Below are 17402 nucleotides of genomic sequence, written 5' to 3'. Positions count from 1 at the left end.
CGGACTATGATAAAATGCTTATCATCGGAGTTTAGTTTCAAAGAATGAATCGCGAGACCCAAAGAACAAAGCGATAGTGCAGAGAGTATCACTAGCATCGATAAAGACTTTCGTTTCACCCGGACAGAAAACCGTGAGGACGGACCCACTCGTTGCAGTTTTTAACGCATTGATACGCATGGTGGAAAAACGATGTATTGTGGTGACCCAAGATGTCCCGAGGTGAAAATATGATACTTAAAATCTGTCCCACTCCTCTCCGCTCAAAACTTATTGAGAACAATCATCAACTCGGGCTCAGCTGAAACGACCAAGCCTTAGTTTCCTTTTTCATTTTCATGACCAAGAGAACGTTGCGTAGAGCATTTAAAACTACACCTTACTTTCCCAAAAAAGTAGTTGAGAACTCGTAACTCGTATGCCAAAATCAATCGTACATGCCCAAAGTAACTCTTTTAATGTTTCGGCAAGAATTTATTCCAACAAACGAAACAAACTGAACTATTGATGCGAACTAAACAATCGAAGAAGTTGCGAAAATGAAGTTACGATTGATAAGTTATTACAATTATTGGTGAGGAAATTGACAAACGAGAAAACAAAATAATAGACAACAAAAGACACTTGCAATATCCGTTATATAATAGCCGGGGACAAATGGCTGGTTAGAGACGATCATAGAAAATGACTGAGGAAAACGATCCAGCCCAAATAGACGATGAAGCCGAATAAGTAACGTTTACGGTAAAGAACTTGTACGAATGACACAAACCAAGGTAAATTATGCAAAAAAAGTAACAATGTCGATGAAATTAATGTGCGTGAAAACGAAAGAACTTAATGAAAAAGCAACAAAAAGAAAGAAATACGAATTCTTGATGAATAACGTCAAATACCGGCTTTGGCTGCACCATCGTAAACTTAACGACTCGAAACTATAAGTGGGAAAATGAACTTTTCGGTGCTGTTATCTGTAGAGAAATTGATATGAAGTCCGATGTCACCATTGCTCAAGGGTTAGTGGAGGGGGGCAAGCAATTTTTCAAGAACAGGGAAAAAGTGACAAATGTCGCCAAGGTTGCAAGCGTCCTCGGCACCTTCACAAAATTTTTAAAAGCAGCGAGACCATTGTTTAACGCTTTGGGTGGTATCACTTTCATTTTAACGACATTAGTTGTTCTGTCATTGCATATTTTCTCCATCAACGATTACATCCTTTACAAGCATTTCATTTTCCGTCACTGCTCTTGAGAGAAATCGCTTCGATTTTACTCGAAGAGGAGCGAATTCTCTTCAATTCATTGGCATGACCCACATCGGCTACGCCCTTGTCACGAGTCTTGCTTCTAGAAGAGTTTCTAAAGTAGTGCAACAGTTTTGCTAGATCAACCAGGGAACAAAGCTCAAATGTTACTCCTCTCTGTGACATAATTGCATTAAGACCAGCTCTAGAATAGTTATGAATCCTTTTTGCTGCTCTAGTACATTAGAGCGCGGCCTCCATATCTTTTCCTCAAATGAGTTGACGTCAATCCGTAACCGCCGGAGACATTCTCCTCTTCCTCACGTGACATGATATTGCTATACAGCGGGTAATCGCCGCTGGAACAAATTTAACAAAAGAAGCTCTGATTAGAAAATTATGTGAAAAACGCCAAACAGAATGCAGATATGGAAGACTACTCGGTAAGCCCGGGGCGAGTTCTACGAAAGCGACGCTATTCAGTTCTCAGGTTTGTTTTGAGAACGCAGCTCTTGAAAAGCTACGCCGGCGTCGTTGTCGATGTGTAATTCTGCTATACTACGCTATGTCTATGAGTTATTGTGTTCCTGAATGCCAACAAAAGGGAGGGAAATCTTCCGCGGGAGAGAAGGTTTGGTTTTTTGAGTTCCCCCTGCGCACATGAAGAGAAAACAAAAAAAAAACCCTAAAAAACCGATAAATGGCTGATTCTCCCACGACCATTATGTTACGCGTTTGTGATACGGCAATTTCCTATTCCACGACCAAGCCCAAAATTTGCCGCTTCGCACTCCTATCCGATTAACTCTTTCCACCTCTACATTAGTATCCAAATTCTCCTCACTATTCTCTCTACATTTCCTAAGGTACTGACAGGGAGAATGTGTTTGACAATTGGGAGCTTCTTAAATTGGTGATTATTCCCGTTATTCTCATGACCTTTACATTTGATTCAAGGGTGATGCTGTAAGGATAAATTAGAGCCTAGTCCCCCTAAGATGTTAAGGGGTTAAAGAAAGGTGATTCAATCGAGACAGTTAAATCATACTTACTAATAGTAATCCCAAATAGCATAATAATAAACAATGAGAGCCATGAAGAAAAACGGCGTTACTACTGCATAGAAGACAACTTTCCATGGAGAAATCTGGAAAAAAAATATCCATAAATAAGTCAGTCTCTGAAAGAAGCCGGCTGTTCCGCCTGCAGTCGATTCTTAGCATGAAAAAAAAGTAAATAAAGAAACTGAACTTCTGTGAGTCACAGACATTGATCCCTGCATTTTTCAAAAAAAGTCATTCCTTTACTTACCATCTGAAGGAACTGTAACAGCTGTAACAAACTGGTTTTGGGTGGTAACTAAGAAAATCCCGGGTTTTTTCCCTTTGCGTGTCACACCCAGACATTACAGTTTTGCACGAACAGCCCTTTTTATATAATTTGGGTAAAATGTATAGTCATCCTTCTTTTGCATCGTTATTAATCGTTATATCCATTAATTTAGTGTCATTTACTTTCCCATCTGGTTTTGCTCTTCAGTCTCTTTCATAGTCTTTCCTGATCAACCCCGCAGGTGGATGTCCTTCCCTACTATCATCAAAACAGCGTTCAAACGTCAGGCATGCGCGAGGGGATCAATTCCGACCGGCCATACACTATTTCCCGCGCAAAATTTCTGAGAAAAACATAAGAAAAGACCGCTGTCTCGCAAAATAAGCGAAAGGAAATTGGAACATTCAAAGAAATCTGTAAAAGGAAACAGACGGGGGATAAAGGTGAGCTCGAGACTTTTCAAACCCGGCCAAAGCTTTTTCAAGCATTGGCATTCTGTTAGTTTACCATTCTGTATTTAGTTTTACCAAAAGTTATAATATTTTGAAACACCGTGACTTAGTGGCTTGTGTGGCTGTTTGTAACTCGTGTGAGGCAACTTGGTTCCGACAGCCTTAAAGCACGCCACTTAATCCATATAACCTTCCCGCATGTGCAGACGTTAGACCGCTGTGTTTCTGCCATTCCACTGTCACATACCTTAATCTACATACCTCGTCCCATCCAATATGGCTACCACTAATTTTTTGTGTCTACCATTATATCTTCTATGATCTCGCAAGTTAGCATGTTTAGGTAAATCCAAACAACAGTGATCAAAATATCTTCTTTACTCACTTCGTTGGATGGTAACTCCCAGTAGTCCTTGCAGTTTAACAGCGAACACGTGTTTGAACTGATCTCTTCTATAAGCAGAAAAACATGAATTGTTTAGAATTTTTGTAAGTTTAAATGTGGAGTAATCAAACTTGTATGAAAATAATGCAGTGTGTACTACAGTGTTCATGTGAATGTAATGAGCAGGCAACTCACCAAATAGTTTGAATTCTTCCTCAACTGATAGATTGCCCTGAGGAAGGCAACTTCGCATTAAAGCCTGCGATGATAATTGAAAAATGATCAGCTACTAACTGTGTGTAAGTAGTTGCACAACTGGTGTTATCACTCAGATAGAGGTTAAGTCTTTAACCCTTTAAGCCCCAAAGTGATTAACATGTAACTTCTCCCTGTGATATCTGTACAATGTTCAGCAAACAGGTAATGGGAATACTCAAACTTATCAGATAGTAGTTGTTATCTTGATCTTGTGCCAAATTCTCTTATTTTATTTACAAGGAAATGTGTAGCAGCTAAATGGGAGAATTAACAATTATATCTTGGGAGTTAAAGGTTAAAAAAACTGTCATGGGTAATGAAAAGATGACAATGTTACAACCTGAAAACAAGCTTCCTTGAAAGTCAAATGAAGAGCTTTTGTCAGTTGAATGTATTGTGTCTGGTTCATGGAAATTTTATTGTTAATGTTTGCTTTTATTTCAATGACTGTTAGACTCAAATGAAGACTCAATGGGCCATTTTTGTGACATTAAAATTCAAACATGGCTCAGAGGCTTGGGGGAATAAAACAAAGGAAATCACATTGAGGTTGAGGGATGAATAATTAATTTCTTTTGTTTTATTCTACCAAGCCTTGGAGCCATTATGGCCTATTATAGACTAATACAGTAAAATTACAGCAAGGTTTCATGTTTCTTCTAATTACATGCATTTTTAAAAACCTGTTCAATTACAAACACAAGAGTCAACCCTGATAGAATCTTTATTCTCCATACAATATCACCCTTGAAATACACATTAAGGTCAGGAGAGTAAAGGAAGTGATCACCAATTAGAGAAGCTCTTAATTGTTGGACAAATTCTCCCTGGAAACCTAAGGAAATGTATAGAGAACAGTATGGAGAATATCTGTACTGATGTTAGGGTGTAAAGGGTTAAAGAGAAACAGCTCCCCATATGCAAAAAATATTCCAGATTACCTCGCATCTCTTTTTGCGAACAATTAGTTTGTTTTCTTTGCAGAGTTTCTTTTTCCAAAAGTTGTCTTTTCTCTGGTTTTCAAACACATCACATCTGAAGATGTCACAAAAATCAGCTAGACACACTGTAGAACCCTATAAGTAAGTAAAGGTACAGACAATAAATAAATATATATACTCTACCAGATTGCAGCATTCATGATTGAATGCTAATAAATTAATAAATGCCCCTGGGATGTGTGTGTGTGTCAGGTGTCAAGGGGAAAGGGGGGAGGGGAAGAGTCCTGAAATGAGATAGTGTCTCATTCAAGAAGGTATATGCAACACTCCAATTCCTTTCATATAACAGAAAACGAGACAAGCCTAAGCTCTAAGTGATTCAGTTTTGTGCTTGTACACAGATAGGTTTTATGAATAGCCAATTAGTTGACAAAAAACATCCAGATTTCAAGTCCCACGCTCAAATAAGATGGTGCTGTAGTGCTTCAAAATCTTCTTGCAGCAAAAGATAGCATACTCTTACCTTTACTAACTTGTCACTATGTCTGTTATCAAAGTGCAAGTCAAGATAATGCTCAGCGTAGAAAGCCTTGCCGCATAAGTTGCACACCCATTTTGAGGCATACTCCTCTATTTTATTTCCCTCTTGAACACTGTATAAATCTCTGGATGAGTGTAGTGGACATTTTATATGAGGTTCTTGGTTCTTAGCTTGGAATACGTTATAGAATTGCTGCAAGGAAAAAAATTAGAAAAGGACATGTAACAGTGGTTTCTGGAATACAGGTGGCTATTTTTCAATTGTATTGTTGCTGTTGTTGTTGGTTTTTCCTTTCAGTTGATGAGTGATTTCTTTCAATGTTAAGACACTTTTTGGAACATGTTAAATGAAGTGCCTAATATTTACAATTTTCTAAATCCACATATATTTTTGCTAAAAAAAAAGAAACAAATTTGCCAGAAAACTCAGTTTCACTTTAGCTAAAAGTTGTTTCGTGATCAAAATCTTAGGAGTGATGAGTCCATAAATAAGTAACATTTTTAACATTACATTGGCATTATCTCTCTAATTTTTACCTTCGTCAACTGATTCCTCACAATCCGGGAGAGGGGTCTAGAGCAGTGACTTTTGGGATCTGTAGTCTGTATACAATGCATGAGCTGAAACTAAATGGAATCTCCATTAAACCTTTATAATACATAATTCAAAATAAACCTAAAAATGAATGCTTTTACAGCAAGGCTACTCGTTTCTTTCCGTAAGATTTTATTTCTCATGAGCTGGTGTCATTTAATTTGAGTGGCACTACATTACACGTAAGAATGGGCTCCTGGTGTAAGATATCTCTGAAGCAAAATATCTGTCAGAAAATGTGATCCTCATGTAGACAACAGTGAAACGATGTTTCTCGGAAAGATATACCGAGAATAATTAAACTTACAAAGAGCGCGCTTTCTAAAGAATAAAGCAGAATGATCCAAGGTCTTGAGAGCTTATTTTTGTGGAAAACCATTGATGCCTTCAATAAATCTCAGTATTTCCGTTCCCTACAAACATTTGTCAAAACATGTCAACTGCTCTTTCCCGTCGAAAACACTGCCATTTTTCAAAACAAGCGCCTGCAAATCTATCTTTCAGTGGTCAACACACAAGAAAACAGTAGGTACGTCATGTATGGACAAGAATACAGGTTCGGGATACAAGACGTGCCATTCTTTCCCGTCAATATCAAAATGGCGTCGATGCGTGCGCGTATAGGAACAGTGAACTTGTAGATTACGGCGCCTAACGGAGTTTTCCTAACATTTGAACGTCTAAAGTAGAAACGTTGGAAAAGTTTTAGTATGGCTCGTTCTAAAAGGTGAGCTTTAGACTTGTCTATGTCTACGAAATTGAGGAATGACTCCTGTCTGAAACGGCGCACGTGCATCGATTTCAATCTGTTTACAGCTTTGCAGACGCGAGGAATTATAACTGTGATCGTTGTATTGTTACAGCCAAATAATCTATGTTAGGAAATGTTGGGATATGATAATGGTTTGAACAAGAGTGGAAAATTTTCAAATCCATTATCGAAACACCATTGATAACTAACAAAGATAGAAAATCTTGAGCTTTTGGGAATGGACTCTCCCATCATTTGCTATATATGATATACAGATATTCTGGATTTTCTAAACTCATAGCATACAAGTTAGGTTTAAAGGAATGAATATTATGATTGATGAGTAATTTAGCTTTGTATCCTTTATTTTTCTTTCAAAAAAGATCAAAGAAGCGAGGTAAACGCAAAGTTGAAAGTGTGGAAGTTTATGATGAGCCGGATCCCGTAAGTGAAGATACAGCTGTATGTTGCAGTATCATTTAAGGCTGAGACTACAGATAAAGTGATTATCATGCTAGGCACAATGACAGTTCTTTTGTATGGATTATCAGATTCCTCAACTATTGAATTGCAATCACAACAGGATGTTTGCATTAGACTGATTTTCTTGGTCAAAAATTTGGTGTAGAAAGCCCTTATTTTTAATTTACACTTTTTCATCATCTGATAGAATGGGATGTCATTCACCCTTTGCATAAATGGCAGACTCAATTAGTATTCTATTATACTTATGTAGACTATCCAAACTAACCCTGTCAGTATATCTAAAGAACAACAAAACCTTGATTCAAAGATGAGACAAGTTGGGCTAATTTACTTGAGTACAAGAGAATATCAGTCAGGTCTGCGATTTATGTCTACTGCCTATGGCCTAATCAGGGACTCCTTTCAGAAATGAATCAGCAGGAAAATTCTCCCTGTTGCCCCAATTGTCACAGAACAAAAGATAAGTATTGATTGATCTAGTATGCTGCATTACATGTAGCCTTAGTTCTACTATACTTTGTCAACAATAATTATGAAAGAATAATGAGATTTCCTCAAACACTTGTACATTTCACAGGAAGGAGATGATTATTTTCTTGATGATATTGATAAATTTCATGCTGAGAGGGAGAAGGTGAGTCTCTTGCATCACACCTAATTAATTGTAGTTTGGGCTCCGAAAAACTTACTCATGGAATTGTTTTGTGATATGTGCAAAAAAATACTTGTATTACATGTACATATATATATATATATATATGTTATTTGCCGGCTGGGAGGTCCATATGGTGAAAAACTGTGACTGAGGTCTTGAAAATTTTGCCCGAGGCTGTAGGCCGAGGGCAGCATTTTCAAGGCCGAGGTCACAGTTTTTCACCATATGGACCGACCCTTAGCCGGTAAATAACATTTTTTTTTTTTAAACTTAACGAAATACATTCTGAAAGAACCCGAATGATTTAGAGTTATAAATACGGCAAGATCTTCCATAAACTGAACAATTTTTGAGCGAGTAAATGGTAGTTAAAGTAAAGGTGATACAAATTAAAGAGAGATGCTTCACTGAAACATTTTCACTTGCATAATGATAAAGGTGATTTAAAAGGCTTCCAAACAAACTTTGAAACATTATTTTTACAAGTATCTATCACAATCTGACACTGTCAATCAGAGAGCGCATAAGAAAAAAAAAAGCGCAAGAAGATTTGAAAAACAACGGAACTAGTTTGGCAAGGACTGTCACGACAATGTTTTCTTCAAAAACAATCCATGATATAACGGAAAGTATTATTCACTCATCGACGATTCATTCATGGATGAAGATTTACCTCTGTTCACTAAGTAAATGGCGAGGAAAGTAATTGTGAGTAAATTCAAATTTTTTATGTTGAAGTTGTGAGAGTTTGCTCGTTTGTTTGCTGCAACTGCGTGTGTAAATCTGGTCTTTCCTCCACAAAAAGTAAATTCGAACGGCACACTCCAACAAGACACAAGGGGATTTAATGCGGCCTTTTCTCAATAAATTCCTTCAGTTTCTGTTGTGCGATTTATGGTCCAAATGTCCAAATTGAACGGACTTTGAAAGACTCACTGAGAGCATATATTTATTGTCAAACTGAAATTAAAACTTCGCTCGCTCTTTTGCTACGAACAAATTGTTTGAGAAAATTCAGACATTATATGAATGAAAGTTCCATTGTTCAGTTCACCTGTAACCAAATACCTCACGTTTTAACTTTCTAGGTACTTTTTGTGAACGATTAAAATCAATTGCAGATGGCTTTTAGGCCACTTGTCAACCAACGTAATGACACAATTGCCTATACAAATTCATTCTGAAACCAATATTTTTTTGTCAACTAAAGTGATTTGAGAGAGAGAAAAGAGAGGATTCATAAGTCGGCTTGAGGTAGTGACCAATGTGTTTGCTTAAAAATACTGCCCAGCGGGCAAAACGAGGTATATTTATGAAAAATGGCAACGAAATTTGAGATGTACACAGCGACTCATGAAAGCGTTACCGTGGCCCATGGGCAGAGATAGGAAAATACTGACCGGGTAAAGAACCAATCAGATTGCAGGATTCGTTACCGTGCCCTCTAAAAAAAAATAAATTCATGTACCAGATAAGATGTTTAAATTAAAAGGTAGAAAATTAGAAACTATTATAAAATGAGATGTTTTAATTAAAAGTTAGAACATTAGAAACTATCATAATGATATCGAACAATTAAATTCAATCTCATATAGTATATCTTGTTTTTTTTAAGATTCTTTTAGATGATACTGTTGAGGACAAGGAAGATCTTGATGATGATAATCAACAGGTACATGTAATAATTTGTTTAATCCTGAAATTTTCAATAGTTGCCCAATTTGTCGAGAATTGTCAGATATATACAGTACATGTAAAATGTGTGCAGGCACAGCTTATTTTTAAAATTAGTATTATTATACAGTATATTCCAGTAAATATAGATGAGAAAGTAATTGAGTCAAGTTAATGTTGATTGTTTTCAAATTCTTGAAAAGTTGACTAAAAGCTACTTTTACTGAACTATTTTTAATGTACTTCAAGGATGAAGAGGTGATGGCCTTGGATATTGGTGATTCTGATGATGAGAGTGATGACAACAATGATGATGATGATGAAAGTGATATTGATACAGATGATGTGGAGGATGACGAAGTTGATGAGGTACTTTGTACTTTTTAAGTAAATTTACTCCTTACATTGTATTTAAGAGAATGGTGCAGAGGTGTTGCAGTTACCTTGTAGTTGAGTGGTAATCATGCATTAAGTGTGTCCATTAAATTATAAAGTCACAGGCATAGTATAAAACCAGGTACATGTCCTTTAGTGAAAGCAATACCGTTGAACCTATTCTAAGTGGCACCATATTTAAGCAGTTACCCTGTATTAGGCAGTCGGTAGTCAAAGTCCCCAATTTTTTCCTTTCAGTCTCTGTAATTTTCTCCTCTCTTAAGTGGTCACCTCTATAACTGCATGAGTCACCTTTACTTAGTCCCAATGACCTGTTTTTTTTGTCCTCTCCCTGTATTGAATGGCCATGTAAAGCAGAACTAGTTGAATGAAACTAAGAAGAATCTTTCCAGAAAAACTTATAATCTATTTTCACCTCCAATAGTTGATATTAGTAGTAGTTTTGAGAAAGCTTTTGTACATAAAGTGGTTAGTGGTTAATTATGTCAAGAAATGGAGTTCTTTTTTATCAGTTTTTATAATACCCCTATTCTGTGTAAGCTGTATTTAGTGGTCACCTTGTGGGTGACTGCCTAATACAGGTTGGACTGTATTTATAATCTTGCAATTCTTTGTAGGAAGATGAAGAAGAAAGTGGAAAGGAAGAAGAACTGGGAAAAGGTGAGCAAAATGATCAGTAGATGCTAATGCTTGCTATGGATAAAAACCCAACAAGATATATCATTATTCTGTTTACATGTAAGCCACAAGAAAGTCCAGATAAAATGCTTAAAATGTATTTTTTTCATAGGCATGCCAAGTCAAAAGTCCTGGGGTAGAAAGAAATCAGCTTTCTATGACGCTGATATTGTTGAAGAATATTCAGGTGAGTGGTCATGTTGAATTACTAGTAGTTGTGCCACTATTGAGCTTTAAATTTTAGACAAGAGAGCTGATTAGGTAATAGATTGATAGGTTACATGCAGTAGATTATTACGGGGCAATTGTAAGTTGACAGTCCATTAACCCTTTACACCCTAACATCAGTTTACCTTTTCTCCACACTGTTCTCTATACATTTCCTATGGTACTGACAAAGAGAATTTGTTTAACAATCAAGAGCTTCTTTAGTTTTTGATCATTTCCTTTATTCTCATGACCTCAATATTTGTTTTAGGGGTGATACTGCTAGGGGGAAAATTGTTACTAATCACTCTTAGGGGTGAAAGGGTTAAACTCCATCCATGATTCTTGATCAGCTCATTCTTGGAAACTTTTTAGGATCAAGGTTCAAAATTAGTTTCAATTAATTTAGGTCATTTGAGAAATTACTGGTGGAGAGTTTCATGAACTGCAGTCAGCTTTGAAAACAGGCTACTGAAACTAGCCCTGTACTTTATTGCTGAAAAGGAGTGGCTCTTCTAATGTTTTAATGCTGTTGCTATGATGTTTTTGTCATTATTGGTATTATGATCACAAGTAATAATTATCATTAGAAAGGTTGTGGATATTCATAACTTTGGAGAATTACAATAATAGAGAGGCCTTATTGTTTGACTCACAATATCAATGTGGATTCTGGCATTCCAGCTTCATACAGCTAGTGTCCTCAGGTAATTAGGCTGACTGTTTAAAACATTTCACTATTATTGTTTTAATGTGTTGATCTGTTGTCATTGATGTTGGTGTTGACAGGATCTGATGAGGAGATGGATGAGCTGGCAAAAGAAGAGGAAGAAGAGGCTCTGGCCCTACAGAGACAAATGGCTGCTGCTTTACAAGAACAAGATTTTGATGCTGAAAACTTTGAGGTTTGCTTCAGTAATAAGCCACCTTAAATGTAATTTAGGATTATCAACTATAGGAAGCTGACATTTTGAGCATTAGCCCTTCATCAGAGTCTTGAAACATCAGCTTTGAAACTCTTTACAGAAGCCAATTTACATTGTCCTGTTACACTCTCCTACTAATGCAGCACCACAATTTCTTTAGAAACTTACCCCCTTTAAACTTAAATGTACACTAGGACCCCGCATCTCTGTACTATGAGTGGCAAAAAGTCTTTTGATTTCACAAGTATCTTACACCAGCTAGGAGCTCAGAAAGATAAGATTCAACACTGCATCGGAGGGTGGGGGATTGATGCAAAATCCAATACCATACAACCAGGTTGAGGGACAATGAAATATGTCAAGATTTTAGCTACAAATTGCAGCACATGTTTCATACATACCTGCACAATCTACTTGTTTCTACAATGCTACATTCTCTAGTCAGCTGCAGAATTAGTGAAGACTGCCACATCTCATACTCTGGCAGTGAGATATGGCAACTATTTTCCCTTTTCAATTAACTTACCTTTTTTTTTCATTATTTTCAGCTTCCACAAACACCTCAGAAGAAAGTGAAAGAAGTAGAACTGAATGAGGTACAGTATGGGGATGAACAATTTATGTGTACATGTAGTTACTTAAAGAAGTAACCCCTTCAACTGTATGCTTCTCTCTTATTTTAAAACTTTAGAGAAAATATAATGTATCTTCAAATGATTAATTTTCAGGAGAGGGTTGTTCAAGACCTTACAAAGTTGTCAAAGACTGAAAAGATTCAGGTATGTGGAGTGTACAATGTGTATCTGCAAGGAAATTTATATCAAACTCGACTCCATGACATTGTCCAAAATTTCCTCCACAGATTTTGATCAAAGATTCTCCAGAACTTCTGGGTCTCTTGGATGAATTCAAAGTAAAGGTAAAAACTCTTCATTTTGTGCTCATAACATTGCCTTGTCTGTTTAATTGGCTGCTTTTAGCAGGCTACAGAACTCCCTCCATCTCAGCTGGTTTCTTGCCTCCCAAAATATGGATTGCCATCTCAATGGTTTGATTCTTTTTCCTTCTCATGAGCATCACTTGGTGTTTTAAGGCTTATCACAATTCAGTTTCCCATGTAGACACCCTCTCAATTCTTCATTTTCAATGAGCATTCAAAAAACTTCCAGCTACCCTTTCTATTAACTGCTTTCATAAGTTTGCAAAAGGGTAGTTTTTTCCCTCCATTAACAGTAAATGATTCTAACACAGGAATAATGAAAAGTTTTCCTTCTTGTTTGGGTGTGTATTTCCACTGACACCTAATGGACAAGCAAAAAGATATTTCCTTACCTGCTCATGGTAATGTGACAAAAAATTTCACACTGGAACAAGCAATAAATGGATGTTTTTATTTACACTTTTTCCATCAGCTGAAAGAAGTCATAGAAAAAGTGTATCCTCTTGTGAAGATGGCAAGAGCAGGTCAAGTCCCAAAAGAGGTACAGTATTAGTGATTGAAGTCATTGAAGATATCCTTTTAATAATTTTTCATCTTTCTTGTTTTAGGGTGCAGACTATCTTGAACTGAAACATCAGCTTTACCTCAAGTAAGTAACTTAAAGATGTCTTAATCAACCATGTGTACACCTTTTTAAGAAAGGTAATGGCAATCATGTTGGACTTCTGAGCTGGTTATTTGAAAGGCATTGAGGAATCAATAGAAGTAAAATTTAAACTTGACTTATGTTTATCATGAAGACAACGACAGGTTGAAATATCTAACGTGAAATAAGTCTTTGTTTGACTTGAAATATCATTCGCGTTTTTACTGAACAGTTATTGTGTCAACATTGGGTTTTACTTGCTGCTGAAAGCCAGACAAACTTCTGTAAGGGATCATCCGGTGATTGAACGACTTGTCCAGTACAGAAAGGTGAGATTGCTGCCACTGAAATCTTTCCTACTATGTATTCAGTGTAAATAAAAATTCCAGCTGTGAGTACAGTATTCTTTTAATGAAACTGTGATGCTTCTAGCGAGATTTTTCTGAAGTTATTTGGTCGTTTCACTGCCGCTGAAATTGTGGATGTGATTGAATCAATTTGAACTGCAAAAGCTATGCGAAATGGTCAAATGATTGATTTTTTTGAAAAGCAGCTGTGACAAATAGCCAAAAAAGACTGAATTATTTGAATCTGAATGAATTGAAACTGGCGATGTCGATGTGATGGTGTAACTAACTGAGTTATGGAAACGCTGACCCTGACAGTGTTTAAATATCATTTAAATTCATGTACTCCTTTGATAGAGAGGAACTGAAATTATACTTATGAATAAATCGATATGAACAGAAAAAATAATCGAAAAATTAGAAATGATCTTGGACTGATGTCCTGAAACTCGTGCAGTGGCGAAAAGTGAGATTTCACCACGGGGATCGCTATAGCATTTAGTATCTTTAACTTCTGCCTGTGTTTTCGTTACCACCTTTGTGTAATTTTTTTCTGAGGAATGAGTAATGATATGTTTTTGTGTATACTAATTATTTGAGCTAAGACTTGCTTCTTTCATCTTTTTAAAGCTCATAACAGAACTTGAACCACTCGATGAGAGGTTGAAGCCGGAAATAGAGGAGCTACTTACAAAGAGCCAAATCTTATGCCAAAATGGTAAGATTTTGTCTAATGATCGTTTTGCTTTTTTTCAGAGAGTGCGTGATTTTTTTAATTACTTTCTGTATGATCTGTTAGTGCTACAAGAGCTGTTAAGACGCGTTATCGGTGAAAGAGTGCACATGTTACATTTTAAGTTTGAAGGGGTTCGTCCAATTTTGGCTAGATGCGTCCAATTTCAGATAGTTGCGTCCAACTTCGGACAGTTGCGTCCAATTTCAGATAGTTGCGTACAACTTCGGACAGTTGCGTCCAATTTCGGACAGTTGCGTCCAACTTTGGACAGTTGCGTCCAATTTCGGTCAGTTGCGTCTGATTTCGGGCAGTTGAGTCTAATTTTGGACGATTCCGTTAAATTTCATTCGGTCCGGGTTCCACTTTGATTTCCGGTGCTTCCGCAACTGCAGTCTTGTATAATTTAGAATACTTGCAGTACTACAATATTTTTTTCATTCATTTTTGTGGTTTGTTTGAATCGCTCTTTTAAGACACTCAAGAGAAGATTGATAGCGAAGCAGACAGTGGTCAGGTAAGAAACATTTCGCACACTTAAAAATACAAAATCAAAAAGAGAAAAAAGGCAGTGCAACTTCTACCATTGTACCCTTCCACGCACGAGATATAAACATTTTAACCCATGTTGTCTTATTCCCGTACATGTCTCTCTGTATTCCCCGATCATTAACTTTTTGACTCATTAGAGTGACTAGCACCTCATTTCTCCTCTAAAAATTACTCCTGAATCACACATTAAGGTTAGGAGAATACAAGAAATGATCGCAATTCAATGAGCTCCTTATTGTTTGACATTTTCCCCTTGTAAGGGTGTATAAGGTTAACGTTCTAAATGTGCTAATGCTCTTTCAGGAACAATCCAAAACATCTCAAAAGTCTGTGAAGTTGTCAAGTCTGCTTGATGATAGCGATGACAATTACAGCGAAGCAGGGGACAGTAAAAGTGAAAACAAAAAGAGGAGAAAATCGGAGAAAGATAACGTATGTATACTCACTTTTCAGTTGAAATACGGTGGTCAATCTACATTATTACTTTTGTTTTGGTTCGCACAGGAAGGAAAATCGAATAAACTTGCAAAGGGCATTAAAGGAAAAAGGAAGATGAAGGATGATGTTGACGAGACAGACCCGTTAGAATACTATAAAGCAGTCAAACTACAGAAGAAAATGAAAAAAGAAGCTAAAAAGGCAGCCTATAGGTAAGGGGGGAGGGGAGGGGAGGGGAAACACTCTCATGCGAGGATATTCTCCTCAGCGTTGTAGCATGTGAAGCGAGGCCTACAAGAGGTCAGCGGTGGGTCTGGTAAAAAATTTACAAGACTCCTCGCTGGCACAAATCTTGCGACCGTAACCGCTCGTTACGCAAAATGGACGTGTAGGTGCTCGAAGGCCGGGAAATGCCATCACGCCAGAGTTATCACGAGCGACAATGACATACAGCTGACTGTATCTTTCTACATTTTTTGTTTGTTAAGTTTGGAAATAGAACTGTGTTGAGGCCTTCGCCTGACTGATTGCGAGGTCCCACGATTTTGGCTTTGGCTAATTAGGCTGTGTCCATGACAGTGTAGGTTTCAGACACAATGCCTCTCTTTTACAGAGAAGAAATCGGAGGAGAGGGAAGGAAGGGAATGGGAAAAACCTGAACGTGGGAAGAGTTAATTTGAAATCCTTTTTGCAGATAACAAATATGCTCAACTGATACAACCAACGTGTAAGTTTCACGTTAACATGCGACGGGAACGTCCTTTGCACTGTATTTATCCCACATTTTTATTTACTTTGATTTTAGTTTCACCTCAGAACAGCATGATGCTGAAGAGGAAGAGAACGAGGACGGAAAAAGAGGAATTACTTACGAGGTGAGAACTACAAGACTTACAACCGTTACGATCGTTTTGCTTTATGAACCTGTTGATCCGTATGATTGACCAGCATCTAATTTCTCTTTACAATATCACCCTTGAATCACTCATTAAGGTCACGAGAATTAAGAAAATGATCATCAACTAAAGAAGCTCTTGATTGTTAAACAAATTCTCCTTGTCAGCACTCTAGGAAATGTATAGTGAACAGTATGGAGAATATGCACACTGATGTTAGGGTGTAAGGGCCGGGTTATGTGCCATAATTGAACATAAATGCTTGTCGTTTCGCCATAGATTTCTCAAAATAAGGGACTCACAGCTAAGAAGAAAAAGGAACTTCGCAATCCGCGTGTGAAACACAGAAGAAAATTCTACAAGGCTCAGATAAAGCGCAAGAGTCAGGTAAGATCCTTAAGAATTTTTTTTTTCAGTTTAGTACGATGTCTGGTATGGATTTTACCTAAATTTCTGTTTTCTTTCACTTTCTATTTTTGTATCATTTAACTTGTTTTTCTCGTTCTTGTTACAGGTCCTACCGGTTGTAAACGAGCAGAACCGGTATGGTGGCGAGGTGACGGGAATCAGGTCACACCTGACCAGGAGTATCAAAATCAAATGAAAAATTATGGGTTATTTTAATTCCTCAATACACTTTCTCCTTACGTAGTTAATGGTTTTAACCCAGGAGTAAAGGAAGATCAGATCAAACCATCAAGCTTTCCACCCAGAGTAGAACATTTCGCTTGTAGAAAGCTTTTGTTTGCCGTTAATTTGAATCCTACTTTGTCTGAAGTTATATTTCAATTGAAATAACAGATTTTAAAAGAGAAGCCATTATTATTGTCAAAAGGGAGTGTATATTTATTTTTATTTCTCCCATCTGTACACCTGTGCTCTGTACTTGACGTGAAAGTAGCAGGGAATGATCACTTCTGAACACTTCTTAAGTAAAGTAAGCTTGTTTAACCAACTGGTGGTGACACCCCAAAATATGTATAAAAGACTCAGAAAGATGAGCACGCCGTAAGTTCACTCTTGGTACAGTTCGCGCTACGTAGCGCAAGGAAATACATAAACTGGCTGACATTTTTCTATCGTGTTTTTTCTCACAATGCAAAGGAGTTATTTATATCGAGACAAGGAAATATACCGGCATACTGTATCAAAAGTAACAACAACAACAGAAAAAGGTATCCAAGCAACAATGCAAACAAAACAAACTCTTTTTAGCCCACAATAACATATAATGCCCTCGTTTACGAGAGTTTACGAGAGCTTTCCGGTCACATGGGTTGCTTGGCAAACTCTTAACTGTCAAAGAAGAATAGGTGACGAGTTCATCTAAA

General features: G+C 37.1%; 2 protein-coding genes across 2 annotated transcripts; one reads left to right on the top strand and one right to left on the bottom strand.

Moving 5' to 3' along the window:
- Positions 1 to 438: 438 nt before the first annotated feature.
- Positions 439 to 6256, bottom strand: LOC113665669 (uncharacterized). The gene is made up of 8 exons (XM_027181387.2): positions 6054 to 6256; positions 5689 to 5778; positions 5135 to 5344; positions 4612 to 4746; positions 3608 to 3671; positions 3413 to 3480; positions 2296 to 2390; positions 439 to 1602 (listed from the first exon to the last, which is right to left on the bottom strand). The coding sequence occupies exons 1-8, from the start codon at positions 6123 to 6125 to the stop codon at positions 1479 to 1481; spliced, it is 858 nt and encodes a 285-aa protein (XP_027037188.2). The 5' UTR covers positions 6126 to 6256; the 3' UTR covers positions 439 to 1478.
- On the top strand, positions 6254 to 17146 carry LOC113665677 (something about silencing protein 10). The gene is made up of 21 exons (XM_089200202.1): positions 6254 to 6473; positions 6881 to 6941; positions 7561 to 7617; positions 9254 to 9310; positions 9562 to 9681; positions 10326 to 10368; positions 10499 to 10573; positions 11383 to 11498; positions 12068 to 12115; positions 12248 to 12298; positions 12382 to 12438; positions 12932 to 13000; positions 13068 to 13108; positions 13338 to 13434; positions 14083 to 14170; positions 14662 to 14702; positions 15041 to 15169; positions 15242 to 15387; positions 15981 to 16050; positions 16351 to 16458; positions 16586 to 17146. Exons 1-21 carry the CDS (start codon positions 6457 to 6459, stop codon positions 16673 to 16675), a joined length of 1581 nt encoding a protein of 526 aa, XP_089056328.1. The 5' UTR covers positions 6254 to 6456; the 3' UTR covers positions 16676 to 17146.
- The last annotated feature ends 256 nt before the right edge of the window (positions 17147 to 17402 follow it).

The sequence above is a fragment of the Pocillopora damicornis genome, chromosome 3 (assembly GCF_964200805.1).
Source record: "Pocillopora damicornis chromosome 3, jaPocDami1.2, whole genome shotgun sequence".
NCBI lineage: Eukaryota > Metazoa > Cnidaria > Anthozoa > Scleractinia > Pocilloporidae > Pocillopora > Pocillopora damicornis.
The sequence above is the reverse complement of the archived record's forward strand: the minus strand, read 5'-3'. Positions and strand labels throughout refer to the sequence as shown.